At 38.4% G+C, this 16,196-nt stretch overlaps 1 protein-coding gene across 1 annotated transcript; it reads right to left on the bottom strand.

Moving 5' to 3' along the window:
* Nucleotides 1-7,412: 7,412 nt before the first annotated feature.
* Nucleotides 7,413-15,316, bottom strand: rbm19 (RNA binding motif protein 19). The gene is made up of 24 exons (XM_027010970.2): nucleotides 15,172-15,316; nucleotides 14,737-14,919; nucleotides 14,065-14,190; nucleotides 13,938-13,970; nucleotides 13,530-13,782; nucleotides 13,094-13,323; nucleotides 12,943-13,002; nucleotides 12,703-12,781; nucleotides 12,546-12,617; nucleotides 12,221-12,427; nucleotides 11,976-12,106; nucleotides 11,777-11,901; nucleotides 11,504-11,600; nucleotides 11,304-11,414; nucleotides 10,890-11,090; nucleotides 10,024-10,099; nucleotides 9,719-9,879; nucleotides 9,483-9,543; nucleotides 9,139-9,218; nucleotides 8,999-9,054; nucleotides 8,703-8,822; nucleotides 8,387-8,489; nucleotides 8,156-8,276; nucleotides 7,413-8,000 (listed from the first exon to the last, which is right to left on the bottom strand). Exons 1-24 carry the CDS (start codon nucleotides 15,205-15,207, stop codon nucleotides 7,921-7,923), a joined length of 2,802 nt encoding a protein of 933 aa, XP_026866771.2. The 5' UTR covers nucleotides 15,208-15,316; the 3' UTR covers nucleotides 7,413-7,920.
* Between the last annotated feature and the right edge of the window lie 880 nt (nucleotides 15,317-16,196).

Raw genomic sequence — 16,196 nt, 5'->3', positions numbered from 1 at the left:
TTTTGAGGTCTGTCAAGGAAACAGAAAAGTAGACAGGTGGACCAACTCTGGACCAGTATAGGAGCAAAAACGTAAAATCATAAAGAGAATCTGTCAGGGTAAGTTAAATAATTTAGGACAGATGTTTTAGAAAATTCAACCAGAGACTTAAATGTATTCAGTCAGTAAGCTCTGAAATAACACTATGGTTGACATTTAGCATAATACCCACTGAATTGCATGTAATTGCAATTGCAGTGGTGCATGCCATATTTTGACTGTCTCACTCCAGCAAGAAAACTTGCCTTTAAAAACAAACCAATTGTTGATGGCAGAGTCTTGGTAAATTTTTACCACTGCAGTTCAGTGTTTGATTGAATAATTTAAACAGGATTCAACACAGCCTTTTACTGTATGTGTCACAATGCTAAGTGCATCCAAACACACTACACTGGGCAAGTGGTCTCCAGTGTAGTTCTGCAATAAGACAGCATTTTTATATATATAATCTGCTCCATGTTCCACACTGCCATTCACAAGTGACACAAACTTACAGGCTCATAGAAATGTAAAACTGCCAAAGAACGAGCTAACGCTTCATTGTTTCAGTCACTCTATCTTTCTTTCCCTCTCTCTCTCCTTATCCCTCTTTTTCTCCCTCATCTTTACATCTTATCTCTGTCATGGCTTCCTGGAACACAGTGCAACTTCTCCACAGAATACTTCGAATAATTGTCACATTCAACATTTTCAGTAAAAAACCTGGAGGGAAATAAATTGGTGACTGGTTGAAAAATAAATAAGTCCTTCTACAGGAGTGGCACACTCAAATTTAAAATAATAAGATGTGTGTTGGTAGCACTGCCTGTCTCCATCCTTGTATACATACTGACACACACACACACACACACACACACACACACACACACACACAGAGTCCTAAACCATGATGAAGGTAGAGACAGGTGACAGGAGCTCAAGGTTGACTCTGCCATCAGGGAACACTTCTGAAGGGAGTCAAAGAAAGAGAGAGAAAGAGAAAGAGTGTTAAGGGGTGATGCAGGGATAATGTGAGATATTGACGGTGTAATAGAAGTGGGAGAATGTTAGAATTCTCCCACCACAAATTGTAGCCAGGGCGTCTCAGTGGTCAAATTCAGAAATTTGACGGCCTGGTTTTCTTTATCTTTTGCTATATAGTAAAAGACTTGTGTGAAGAATGCAAATACAAACTGCAAAATTTTTCCTCAAGATTTTAGCACACTGCTGTCATTTCAAACATTTTACACTTAAATAAAAATGTATTTAATTAAAAAAGAAGTCCAACAGATGTCGAGAAAATATGCACATCCACTAATGGCCAGTCTCAAAACAACTCACACAGCAGGTTTGCTCTCTGCAAATAACATGTTCCCATTCTAGAGAAGTGTAACATTTTGTTGACACTAGTGTTTCCCAATTCCACTAAAAGTCTCTAACTCATCCGTACTGAGACATTTCAGGTCCTGAGACACCTATTCCCAAGGCTCCCAGGTGCCACGGCTCCCTCTGTAGGGTTGTAAAAGCAGTACCTGACAGTGGGCAGTGCAAGCAACCACGGTGATGGCCGATCACTGTCACCAATTTGTACATAGCCATGAGGAGCATGCAGGGGAGTGAGTCGCAGAGACAGCACCTCAGCCCATAGTCACACTAATGAGCCACACAGGGTGCTGACTGCCCCCCTCCATGCAACCCGGCTGTGCTCTGCCTGTACCCGTCCCACCTGGGACATTAAGTAATCTTTTATACCCTCTCTTCTTCTCTGTCGTGCACATGCACAAGTGCATGCATGCATGCACATAGACTGTATCCATTAAAATACACAGGTGGTCTGTGTAGTCTTTTGTAGTAGCATATGTATACCTCAAGCAAAGCTGAAATATATGTCTGTAGATATGTATGGTGGTGTGAGTTTTCCTAAGTGCTATCTTGTATATGTATGTAAACTTCAGCTTGTTTGTAGGTTACAGCACCAGAATTAAACAGACATAAGGACTACAAAAATGACTTTTAAAAAATGGAAAAAGAAAGAAATAGTGTTTTCTTACTTTTTTGTGGTGATTTTGTTATCTGCTTATCTAAATCCTTCACCCTCTTAAACCCTTGTGTGTCCCATGTAGGCAACACTAAATGTACTGTAGCAATTTGATTACTATTAACATATTAAACCTAATGGCTGTGTGTGGTATTGTGTAATTTTGTTCTGTAGAAACAGCCACACAATCTTTGAACTCTGAACTTTTAACTTTATTCTTCGTTTACCAATCAAGACAGAACAGTTTTGTTCGGCTGCAATAACTCCGTTGGGCCTGATCTATAAATTCTTTGTCAAACAGTGCCATCAGGTGGTCATTGAGCGCAAAAATAATTAAGGATGGACTTTCGTTAAAAAAAATCTTTACGGAATTTACGGAAGTCGCTTCGGACTATTATGAATTACATATCTGGATACGGTTATTATATGGAGTTCATATAATGAAGGATAAACGTCATGAGAAGGTCCATTAGATGTCCTAACATGAGCAAACGCACACATCACATTCATTTTCCCGCTTTTATTGAATATTTCATTGAATATTTCATTGAATATTTGAATATTTCATATTTTAATGAATGTCTAATTGAAAATTTCAATGTTGAGCCATTAAATTCCCTAAAGTCTGGCAGCTCATTAGCCAACATTCAAAAGTCAATCATGCTTGATATTAAATTATTTTTGTGCCAATAGGATTTTTATTTGCACAGTTTTGATTTTGAATTAGGCTACATCGATCTGAATTTGTACTCCATAATTTGAAATGGATCTTTAAAACTTTAAACGCAAATCAGTTCTATTTAAGTCAGTTTCGAAGTAACTTAATGTGAACAATTTCAAATTTCACTCAAAAAAAAAAAAAATCAGATTCAAGGTATATCCGGGTACTTCCGAAAAGCAAACGCACTTTCTGTTGTCACGTTTTCAACCTATCAGGTGTCAAGAAATGCGCGGGATAGAGATTGTTCGAGTCATCGGCCAAGTCCTGTCGCCACCACAGGGCACGTCGAGAAACTGCAGTATCTATCCTACTCATTATTGCTTTATTCTGGTTTAAGGTAAAGATTCAACAATGTGTTGTATTCTAAATGTGTTGCATTCTAAAAAAAAAATTCCACAATAAGCATTCACGCTAATTGTTCTTTGTTCATTTTTCAATTGGCTAACTTAGCCAATTAGCTGTGTAGCAACACTAGTTAACTTACCTCTCATTATTATCTATTACCTAACATTATCTATGGGATTTCCCCATGGTGAATGTAGCGTGAAGATGAATTGGGATTTCCCTACTGATAGTAGTCATGTGTAGCTGATTGGACTGAATACTTTAATTTTTTTCAGTTGGTGTTGACGTGTTACCCTGTTGCTTTCTCTTCTCAGCATTTACCCAAAGATGTGGACGTAGGTCCTCACCCATGCTAAATCGAGCAGTGTATATTAGTTGTCTTGTTTACATTTTAACTTTTTCTTTTTTATGCAGAAAATTATATTCAGTGTGACAATGCATTTAATTTGATATAGTGTTGTAAATGTCTGCACTTAGTTTTACCGGACATTTTGAATAATCTGGAATAACGTGACTGACACAAAAGCAACCAAAATGTAATCTGATAATGAAGCTGTAGAAACCTGTTTGGCTACTTTTAAGGAAATGGGGCCATGAGACAATAATTATGCATTCATAAAGACTAAAGGAAATTTGAAGTACATTCATTATTATTCCACATTTTAATTCAAATTAGGCTGACCAAACATTACTAGAACTTTGAAGTCACAGTAAACACAATGTTAAATCTTTGTTACAAATTATTAATTGTAGATTTGTAGAAAGAGAAATATACCATTACACTTATCACTAGATACTATGGATCTATGGGGAAAAAGCATCATAGCAGATCTAATTAATACATCATTCAAATGTTATCAAATGTAGCAAAATGAGTGAGATGAATTTCATGTCCTAGGAACTCCTGTAGGAGTTCAAATCCAATGGCAATATAGTGTTTTGAAAATGATCTCTAACATTCCAACCTGTGATTTACAGCACTTAGGATGTTTTGCTTAAGAAACATAAAGAAAGACTGATGGTCACAGCAGGGTGATGAGCTTTGCTTCTTCAAGGTTTAAGTGCTGATGTATGGTTGTAGCTGTCAGATATCTTGTAATCACAAGGGTACTGGTTCCTGTGAGGCTTGAAAAATTCAACCTATATATATAATTTATATATGTATATAAAGGTATACATTTCTCATGAGTCTATGAGTATATGGCATGCATATCAGCCATATACACAAGTATTAAGGACATACAAGAAATTAATTGACTTCTGTGGTTTAAGAAGGTATGGATTACAGTTTCTTTGAGGTGACCCTGCTGAAAAAGATGAGCACATTTGTTTAAATCCTTGAAATACTTAATAAAAATTAATTCCCTGAAACTTCAACAGTAGATTGATGGAGGCGACAGTCATGAATCAACTGTAGGTCTTTTTGCAGGAGTTGGAACAAGGTAATATTAATTATGTTTGCTGCCTGTAGGCTGTTTCAACCCCTTCTATCTTGTCCATCAAAGGAAAGGGACCACCGTAGGACACCTTGACCTTATATCATTTGGGTAATTTACAGCCAAGTTGCAGAAGTTTTTACATATATAGTAAGAGTTGTCCACTGACCAAAATATCCCACCAAGAGCAGAGATCTATGGTCAGAAACAGACCACTGATGATGGGACTAGGTATTTGAATCTAGTCCTGGATTTTTAATCCCTTATAGTTGATTATATGATTCATGAAACTGGTTGGCCAATTTCTGATCACACCTGACTTCTAGATAAAGTGAGGGTGGAAAATCTTTAGGATCTGGACTTTCAGGACTGATTAGAATACCTTTGGATTAGAGGATGGCTTCTAAGTCAACATGGTCATTCAGTTTTATATATTAATCTAGTATTCTCTTCTACACAGATATTTTGTTCTTCCATTTTTGCAGTTAAAGCAGTTCATTTCAATATTATTTAAAAATTTATTTCAGTATTTATTTAATTACTTTATTCATCTTTGTAAATTGTATGTAGATTTTTCACTCAGCTTTTCATCTTTCTGTACTGTTTTATTACTAAGATTTATTGCTGAAAAAAAAAATAGTGAACAAGGTAAATGACACCAGCTGGCATACTGGTTTGAGCTATACAGCAATAAAAATTATTAATTTTACTAGATTTTAGCAATAAATAAATTTACGATTTTTTTGTTCATGGTGGTGGTGATGGGAGGTAGATATTTCAATTTTTAATGCCTCTAATAGTTTACAAGATTACAAAGATTATTTTAGATAAGATTTTGGTCTCAAACTTAAAAAGAAAATCTATTCATAGTGGAGGGGTACATATAGGGTCTTTTAGGGCAAATATTCACACACAAAAAAAACTTTCCCCAAATTAAGCACTATTTTACCTTTAATAACATTACATGTAACACATGTTGTAACAGACATTTTGAAACTGGTAGAATTCCCCTTTATGTAGTGTTAAAACATTCATGCCTTTTTATGATACTTGCTTAAATAGAATTTTAAATTTTTTAGATATTTTTTATATATTAAATATTTATTATTAAATATTAAATATATTTAATAATGTTATTAAAATCTTAAAAGTTTACTAAGGCCTAGCCCCACCCTAAGACAGTTTAACTGGAAAAGTATGTTTTTGTGTTTTTCAGTCTATTTGGTCCATTTTCCAGAAGTTTCTAGAAGTTTATTTCCCACAGCAAAATACAAAAATGATGGAAAAGGTGAATGGTGAGCGTGCACCATGTCTGACCTATGACAATGCAGTAAAGAGTTCTGCCATTTTGGAACTGTTGAGGTCATATGACAACTTCATATCATTGTTTTCTATAAGATACATTTTCCTTTAATTTCCTTATAAAGAATTACCTCTGGTTATGTGTGCTTTTCCCAGAAAGGTAATCACACCTCAGAAGGAGGGTGGCACTGCAGGACTGGAGTCTGGAGTCTAGCCCTTTTGTAGTTTTGGTGGTCCACAGAGCCACACTTGGTTGGATATTACTAAGTGGTACATCACTCTCAGTCTAGCAGTGACACCTGACCAGAACCTGACCAGAGTTGAATGGGTTAGCGGTGGTTGATAAATTGCCCAGTAACAGATGGGCTACAGTCTGTAACTGTACACCTATGTAGTGGACCTATAAGGTAGATGGACCTCAAAGTCGCCAGGGAGTGAAAGTTTTTAATAGTGGAAGCGGTAAAGATGGTTTTGACTGGCCATGTAGTTTGACCTTCTCTTGAGCCAGCAACAACTGGTGGTCAGTGGCTCTTGGTAGTCCTGTTGTGGCAAAGTATGAAAATGAAGACAGCAGCTCAAATGGAAGTCCCACTTCAAAGTATTTGGACTGTGTTCACCTCCATTCCCTCATCTCTAGAGTGACGAAGAACATCATTTTGGACACACCTGGCAGATTTAGTGGAAACCATACAGAAAGGAACAAGTCTGACACACACTGTCAAATTTGAAGGTCAAAACAAAGTAACTTTAATGAAATCCATGCATCTGACAAAGCAGAAATCAAATGATGCTGCCTGTGCCCAAGAAATGGAAAAACAACCCAACTAGGATTATGGCAGTGCTTCATAGTGAAAGCTTGGATAATCAAGAAAATATTTTTCCTGCCTATGTCTCAGCACCGACAAGCTGGAAATAGTGTTAACATTTACTGTGTGTGGGACTACCTTTTGGATTCTAAGTACACATTGATTGGAAAATAGACATTGGAGTCAGCCACATGTTCAGTATGTAGATCTGAGTGGTAGCTCAGTGGTTAAGGTACTTGATTTGTAATCAAAAGGTTGCTGGTTCAAGCCTCCCCACAGCCAAGTTGCCACTGTTGGGCCCCTGATCAAGACCCTTGACCATTCATTGCTCAAGTTGTACTCAGTCATAATTGGAAGTTGCTTTGGATACAAGCATCAGCTTGTATATAAATGTAATGACTTAAAATCCTCACAAAATGTAATTAAGTTTAAAGTCATACAATACTGGGATACCAAAATTCTTAAGGACTCTTTCAAAGTTACTGTGAAGGTTTCTTGATTTTAACGTTCAGGAGAAACAATGTAAGAATTTATGTACTAGTGGTGAGGGTAAATGTGTACTCTGACCACAGGTGATGGAGACCGTCACTCAAAGTGGATGTGTTTTGGCTACCATGCCAGAGAACTGGCTCTTTGGTCTGGTGGGCAGAACATACATTTACCACCTGGAAGTCCCAGTTTGAAGAACAGATGTGCTTGCTGTCCTAAGCCTTCCTGACAAAATAAAAGCAAAGCAAAGTACAAGCTCAAGTAGACATTTTCTTTTACTCATAAAATCACTTCTTTCCTTGTCAATAAATACAATATGTTTCTAACATCATGAAGACAATTTTCATCCACTGAATTAAAGCAGTAGTGGAACAATAAAACACTGAAACATGAGTAAAAGCTATAAACTATAAAAATTCTGGTCTGTACAAATGTTCTAATTTATTACTTCAAAACAATTATATGTTTAGTGTGTTACAGGAGGAACCACTAATTTAGGGATACAATTGGGGCTTGTAAAGTCCATACAGAGTACAAAAATGAACAGTTCTAGTCCTTTATCCAAATTATTCATGTCTGCAGGTCCTCCTTGTCAGTGGGATGCAGTTTGAAGAAAATCACAGGTTGAAATAAAGTTTCCCAATCTGGTGAACAGGGAGGCCTTCATCTGAAGCTGGTTGTAATTAATTTAGGGCCAAATAAAAAGACAGATGACTCCTTTGCAAGGTTCACCCTGTCCTTGTCACCACATGGATGATCAGCTGTTCAGCTGTCCATCTCCTCCACCTCCATCTGCTCCAGTATTCCCTCCAACACTCCGGTCTGCTTCCGTTTCTTAGGAGCATCTGGGGACATACACAGAGCTTGGTAATGAAAAACCTACAAATGCACGGATATTCAAGAATCAGGAATTTCAACTGAAAATCCAGGAACAATGCAGCTGAATCTAGAGTGCAGCTGTCATGCTTTGGGGCATGGCTGAGAAGAGGCGCAATCTTACCGTGGAAGTGCTGAGCCGTTTTCCTGCGTAGGTCTTCAACAGTTTCCTCTGCGTTGGCCCACTCGAGGACAAGCCTCCTGCCGTACAGGTGCGTACTTTGGCACAGAGCTGAGAAGGCTTTCTGAAAGACAAGAGAAGGACATTGGCTGTTTCACAGGTGATCAGGGTTTCAGTCAGGCTGGACTCTTAATACCAATGGAGTGACAATAAGGGCATTTGAATTCCACTCACCTTGGCATCCTGCTTTGTGAGAAAGTCCACAAAGGCAAAGCCACGGTGACCTCCACCAGAGCCTTTCTTTGGCAGACGTATAGTCTTCAGCTCTCCAAATGTACTTTCAATTAAATTTGAATATTCAAATTAAAATGTAAATTAACATTTGGGATCAAATGTCTAATGTCCTTTTTGAGCATAACTTCAATTATGAAACTAAAATGTCAATATAAAATGTACGTTTTCAAAAATCTATATCTACATATTTTTGTATTACAACACATTTACACATGATTTGTTAAACACAAAGCTAAAATTTTATATGAGATCTGACCAGAAAAGCTCTCTCAGTTCCTTGACTGTGGCCTGGAAGGGGACATTTCGCACTAGGATCTTAGAAGTTGTCTGTTTCTTAGCCGTTTGCTTCTTCCTGCCAGTTTGTGCCACACCCAACCTGAGTTTGGTAAACAAATGGGCAAACAGAATGTAACATGGGAAGCCATTTACAGGAAGTTCAAAAAGTATTAGATCAGGGGACCATGCAAGAATACCAAAACAGGACCCATGGGTACTGGATTGTAGAAGTATGCCTATCTGATATTTGTTACAAGCTTGGTAGATTTCTCTTACTTTAATCCTCTTTCAGAGACTTTCAGCTCAAGCTGATGCTCGTCAACAGTACAATGCTGCAGGCAGAAAAAAATGTACTTCTGAAATGTACTAACATGGGAAAATACAAGACTGATGCTTCTGAAATGAGAACCACTTGCCTGCAGCTGCCGCATGGCTTTCTGAGCAGCCTCAGGGGTTTTGTATTGTACAAAGCCGTAGCCCATAGATGACAGTTTGCCTGAAAAGGAGAGATTGCTTGCTTTTTACTTAGTCTTTTTTACATAATTTACATACATTTACATAATATACTGAATAATATGAGGAGACAATGATTTTTTTTAAAAATCAATAAGATTCATGCCTTTAAGCATGGAATCAAGATAAATTATGTCAATATAAGAAAGGGGATCAAGGCAGATTTAAAGGTGATGCTTACCAGATGCCCAAAGGAAAATCAACTCTACCTGCTTGTGTAAATAAAAATGGATGTGCATGTACATACCTGCTTTATCCCTCTTCTTGGATATGTTGCAAATTTTCACTGCTCCACATTTGGAAAATGTCTGAAATTCACAGACAAGATTTGATAAAAGGCATGACTGCAGTTCAAACACTTGACTAATTATGGCGCTCTCTTATGTGTTCCCTACGCACTGGTCTTTAGTTTCCACTATAGCTATAGACACCCACGCCTCTCAATCTGACCCATAATCTCTCTCTCATGAATTTTGACCTCACCTCCTGCAGTGTCTTTTCTGTGGTGCTGAAGTTAAGGTTCTTAATGAAGAGTGTTGAGCCAGGCAAACTCTCCTCTTCCTCCTCCTCCTCCTCCTCCTCTTCTTCAGCTTCTTCCTTTTTCTTTGGGTCTGTTTGTTCAACCTTACACACAGGCACAGGTTCTAGAAAAAGGGATACACAGCAAAAGATGAGCAATGAAGAATGAACAAAATAAAAAACAAAAGGTAAACCTGGAAGAGTGATGAAAGCTTGTTTGAGAATATTTTGAAACTACTAAAGCAGAGCATACTACACTCTTGGTTCACCTGCTTTATGGCCCTTAGGTGGGGTCGAGAAGACTGCCATAGGAGCCCACTCCAAGTACAAGGGAACATGCTGAAACTAGGAAGAAATGGAGAGAGATTAAGACTTGCATAGTACTATATGTCCTCATTTCATATGAAATAAATCATAAGTTTCCTGGTAATTTCATAAGAAGTTGCAAAATCCTATAGCTCTCCTCCAAATAGTTTTTTTAGTTTTTGTTTTTGTTTTTGGCCCTCTGAGCTAAATTTAATCACTTTTGCAATTCTTTAATTCTAAGACTCATCAATTGTTTATTTTTCACTGGATTGGGTTGAATTTTGTACTGAACATCCTAGAAACCCCTAAGGATAATCTGCAACTTGTAATTTTTGTTGTTTTACAAAAATATAAATAATAAATACTTTTTATCCAAATGAAGAATCTTATAAAAAAAAAAAAAACATATCCACTAGCTTTCACTTTCTTGCAAAGAAATTTTGCTTGTGTAGTATTAATATAGCACTATCTTATCTATACATTGTGCCACAGATCTTACTAAATATAGCTTCAGAGATGCAAACCCCACTTTAAGATATTTTGACTGTACATTTTCCCAAGGATTACTCCACATTTCTTGTGTTTCTCTAATCTTAAATGAGTAGACCTCTGAGTTCAGTACCTGATCTCACAATTGCTTTTTTGACTGAATGAGCACAAATCTAAAATCTTGAGGAAAACCTTCCCAGAAGATTGTTATACAAGATGTCATAGCCACAAAGTGGACAGCATTTCTATTATAAAGCCCATAGTTTTGGAATGGGATGTCCAACAAGCTGATATATTTGTGATGGTCAGGTGTCCACATACTTTTGGCCTAAAAGCGTACCTTTGTGTATGCAAGTTTGGTGAAGGCACGTTTTGCTTCAGTGTGCTCCAAGAACTCTACAATGGCCGTCAAGCCAGCAGGGGGCAGTAACACTCTCCCCAAAGAGCCATGGGGTGAGAAGAGGGCTTCCAGCTCCTTTACTTGCACACCTGTTGGCAAGTTCTTCACTAGGATCACAGAGTTACTGCGCTGGCCAGCAGCCTGGAGACACATGCAAACACACAATTAATGAAAGAATACAACTGGGTTAAATGCATTTGAAAAGCCATCTAACAACTTATACATAAGCTCACAATTTTAGCAGACACATTAAATGTACTCTTAAGAGGATAAAGGACTCAGCTCATCTGTTTAAGCATAAATCTAGTATCATACACTTGCTCTCCATACTAACATCCACTTGAGAGATAATACCTGACTGAAGGAGTCCAGAGCTACTCCATTGTCCAGCAAGAACTGTCTGGTTTCCTGGATGATCTGAGTCTCTCCGAGTGCCATCCGTACAGCCAAACTACCCTTCAACTCCTGTCATTACACACAAACTTTTCATTAGTCTAGTTACTCACCATACATTAAACTGTCTGGACAGCATGTCACTAAACCTGAAAACGCACATGATCAAGCACTTGGCTTTTGGTCGTATTGTATTTCTCCGCAATGGCATCAGCAACCGCACTCGTGCCTAGAAACAGCGTGTTCCAATTATGCGCACTGCAAGAGAAAGAGAACGTCTTAAAAATGTCATTGCATCTTGGGCTTTTTACTGGATGAATAGTCACTAAGTCAGTAACAGAGAATGTGTTTAAAATCAACTTAGGGTCACCGAATTAGCAAGGATAATGAGCAATTAGTCACACTGTAGGAAAACACGCTTTTTAAACACCAACCTGCCGCTGCCAGCCTTGTCCTTGGCATCCTTCTGCCTCTTGTACGAAGAACTGCCTGGGACACTGTCATCCTGCTCTGGCTTCTCCTTCTTTATCCTGGAGGGTATGATGTGCAATACCCGGCCCTATTTGACACATGGCATGTTAGTAAGCTATTCAAGTCAGCACAAATTAACAAGGGCAACAAACACCTCTGTACCTGGAATATATGGCCATCCAGCTGGGCTAAGGCAGTCACTGCGTTTTCAGGGATCATATAAGTAACAAACGCGAAGCCCTTGGGTTTCTTAGTCAGAGTGTCGATGGGAAAGTGGAGCTCGGACAGACAACCTGCAGGAGACAGGGGTCATGGTATGAAGGCGGGCTGCTCTATTAGATGCCCACTTGAACTTTTTGTGTGCGTTTAAAAGCAAATGCACATTCCACCTACATGATCATACTCACCATGCTTAACAAAGAGCTCATTCAGTTCCTCTTCTGTGCAGGTGTACGGCAGGTTCCGCACAAAGAGCCGCCCAGATTCGGAAACGTCCTCTTCTTCTTCGTCCTCCTTCAACTCGGAGACAAAGTTCCTCTCTTGCCTTGCAGGTTTCGTTGGTCTCCCATGGTCACTTAAGTTTGAGGCTCTGAACACTTCAATGTAGCGCCCCCCTAAACACACAAAAATTGTTATACAATATTCTGTGACTTCCTTTAAGGTAAAACGTTTTCATGTGTTGTCTTGTTCTTCTAAATCCTTTTTGTACAGAGAAAGCTCATACTGACTTACCTATGTACTCTTTGTTGAGTCGAAGAGCTCTTTCCACCTCTGTCTCTGACCGTAGGTCCACGTACACATTGCCTGAGCACAATACAGCACACTTAAATCACACACTCTGGAGTGGTGGTGCCCACTGCATGCGTGGCTCAGTAGCAACAGCTTTTACCCGAGTTACGGCCATCCTTGTTCTTGGCAAATCGGATCGCAACCGGCTTCAGTGGCAACATAAACTCTTGTATTTGTTTCTGTGGAGAAAGAGGAGCTTATCCGACGTGCATGCAGAGACCTGTGCGCACACATACACACACGCGCGCACACACACTCCTTTGGAAGATGGATTTAACCAATAACTAAGTGGCTATAACCCACTAATGTAACAAGTTAAAGAGTTTAAGCAAGATCTTACCTCTTTAGCACTGAACGGAATTCCACGTAGCTTGACTGTGAAGTCTGTAGTGGGTTCAAACTGCAGAAAAACAGGGCAAAGCACCTGATTTTCAACAAGCTATAGTAGAACCAACTCTCAGGCAGATACTGCAAGCCTAATCAAACCTGACCTTTTTCTGGGAAGGTGCTGCCATGATGGCTTTCTCCCTACTGTCCTTGTCACCACTCTTGTATGCGGCGCCTGGATGCTCTTCTTTCTGTTCTGCATTCTGCTCCTCATCATCATCATCATCATAATCATCATCTCCACTCTCATTCACCATGTTGGACTTCTCCACCACTTTGGAACGAAGGTAGTCCATATCAGACACGCCTTCCTTCAGAGCCTCCTTGGATGTATCTATTACATAAATAAATACTTATTTCAGCCTGAAATACCAGCCTAATTTCAGTAAACCACAGTCTCACACGTTAAAACATCTAGATCTGCTTCAAAGGAACATCATCTTTCCTTTTCTACTACATGAAAAGTAGCCTCTATATTCACAAGCAAACTTCCTGCTTCCGGTGTGTGTAAACTCAAGGGTGCGAGGAAGCCCGAAGCACCTTGCTCAGCATCTATATCTGCTGCGGCATCTTCTTTATTATCATCATCATCATCATTATCGCTCAGCTCCTCAGACTCGTCTGAGTCAAAGTTCAGGTAATCATCACCAGCAGCTTTCTTCCCCGTCTTCTTCCCTTGCTGTTTGCTGTTGTAAGCAGATTGAGTATGCTCAGAGTCATTGGCCCATGTGGGCACCAGCGTGCGGTTCTGGTGCACAGCAAGAAACTCCTGAAAGGCCTGGTCTTCTTCCAGCTGAGGATTGGGCAAAGAGAGGATTTTACAGAATGTAACGGGAGCAAAAAGAGACTTAAAATGGTATGGCCATTTTTACATTAAACTAAAACTACTGAAACGTTGCACATATTTGATGCACTGAACAAGAATGGTGAAGAAGACAGTAAACTTACTTCTCCCAGAAGAGTAAGAGGCCTTTTCTTTCCCTTCAAACGAAGCGAAAAAGTAGTGCTTCATCACACATGAAACATTACTTCAGGGTTTTTTGGTATAAAGGTTAAGAGAACATTTTCTCCTCACCTCCTTCTCTTTCTTTTCTTCTTCTTTGTGCTCTTTTGGCACGTCCTTGGTTTTGTCAGCCTGCTGACTGTGCTTGCTCCAAGGTCTGGCTTTGTTTGGGTCTCCAAAATCTGTACAAAATTCTACCTGACTCAAATTAAATATAAAAATAGATAATCACACTTCACGCCTGAAAATGCACCAAGTTCCCGGTTAATTATGTGTACCTACTCTATAGCTGTGCAAGCAATCCTTTTTAAAGTAAATTATAATTATATAGGCACAATAACGTCTATTTCCAGTAGCCTCTTTCATCGATGCCTTCTTTTTAAAAAGAGGTACACATTTTGTATATATAAACGCATTTATAAAACATTATTCTGTGTTGATAATTATTTGCTTAAACAGTGTTTCCGGTGCATCCGGTCAACACCTGGCCTTTGGTCAAAATCCAGGTAACTCATGAAAGAGGCCAATAGAAATTAACATAATGTACACTATAGCCGGTAAACAACGTACAAAAGTGGTGATGGATTATAATTGACTATTGACTAATTATATGGTAGGCTAATAGGTACCGTTAAAGAGTATGTGGGCCTAATAACGTGATCAGAAAGAGTCCTGCCCTGATAAACAAGACAAGATTAATTACGAGTGTGACTAATCAGTAAACGAACTCGAAGGATAACTTACCGTCACTCTAGATGTGTCCACAAAGCTTTTGTTAAAATGTTTCAACGCCTTTTCTGCATCTTCGTCACACTTAAAACCCACGAAGCCAAATTTCCGAAACTTTCCCTCTTTAGTGAACTTTAGTCCGCAATCTGTCAACGTCCCGAAGGCTGCAAACATCTTACAGAATCTCTCCTCCTTCATCTAATAAAACGCAAAATATATAGCCCATTTGATTTGTACATATTGTGCACTACCATAGCTAACCTATCTCGCTCGCTAGATTCATTATATTTTTTTAAGAACACGCATAGTACTTCACAATCAGTCTATTAAATACGCATTAATTGTTAGTTAATAAAATATCAAGCGCCTTGCTTGCTAGCTAGCTATCCTAGGTTGGCTAGCAAGCTAATCCTGTGCATCTCAAGGATCGACGCCACAGAATATACTTACCCCATTTGGGAGGTTTTTCACAATAAGTCGTGACATTTCTCTTCAGACTTTTCGATACAGTTTTTAAGTAAAATATTAAAACTTGCTTTATCAACAATCAAGCATGGGATTCACACTGAGTCGCCATCTTCCAAGTATGACATAGAACCTTCGCTGCTAGAAACACTTCTTAATGAACTTTACTGCCACCTTCCGAATACTAGCAGTACTGCTTTTCTGTCACTATTTGCATGCGCGCAAAATGTAATGTGAATAACTATTCAACGATAGTTCTTTATAGTGTTAATAGCGTTCCCTCATCTTCCCTCATCGCGATGATCTACGGACAGGAAAGAGACAGCAGTTGGAAAACCTGTGACGTTTACACCTGACTTGACTATAAGTTTTTATATTATTATTGCTGTTATTATATATTCTTGAAATTGACAATAATAATAATCACACTTTATTGCATAGTTGAGCTGTATTTGACTTTCATGGTTAGCTTGTTAGTTTGCTACAGTTAAATTTATCTTGATTTATGATTGGAAGTAGTCTGGCCAGATGTGTAAATGTGTTACGTTCGTAAATGAACATTGCAGCTATTAGTAAGCCTAGCCTGTGTGCTGATTTAGTTTCACAAGTGCTGCCCCTACACCATCATGTTGGTGTTTATTCTAAATTGTTTAAATAAATTAATTTATGTAGTAGTTAAATATTGATTCAAACTATTACTGTTGGCAGTATGTACAACATGTACAGTGTTCATCTGGTTTGACTTGCTGGATGTATTGTTCTACTAGTGCTGTAATAGAATAGAATAAATATTTAGTATTTTGGATACATTTCATAGCTTATTATGTATTTATGTCATTTGTAGCATGTATTTCAAATGTCCTTTTGTATCTCAAATACCATGGGACAGAGTAGTTAAGATATATCCACTAAGGAAAATTAAAAGGAAGAGTAAAACTATAACATTGCCAGCTGTTTAATGCAAAACCACCTAAACTGAGCTAAAATAAATAAATGCAGCAGAATCGAAT

The sequence above is a fragment of the Electrophorus electricus genome, chromosome 3, assembly GCF_013358815.1.
Source record: "Electrophorus electricus isolate fEleEle1 chromosome 3, fEleEle1.pri, whole genome shotgun sequence".
Lineage (NCBI taxonomy): Eukaryota > Metazoa > Chordata > Actinopteri > Gymnotiformes > Gymnotidae > Electrophorus > Electrophorus electricus.
The sequence above is the reverse complement of the archived record's forward strand: the minus strand, read 5'-3'. Positions and strand labels throughout refer to the sequence as shown.

Coding starts and splice junctions, on each gene's coding strand:
- rbm19 (XM_027010970.2), bottom strand. CDS start 15,207: ATGTCACGACTTATTGTGAAAAACCTCCCAAATGGG. Junction 13,003..13,093: donor CAGCACCTTCCCAGAAAAAG/GTCAGGTTTGAT, acceptor GTTTTTCTGCAG/TTTGAACCCACTACAGACTT. Junction 11,415..11,503: donor AAAGCCAAGTGCTTGATCAT/GTGCGTTTTCAG, acceptor GTGTAATGACAG/GAGTTGAAGGGTAGTTTGGC.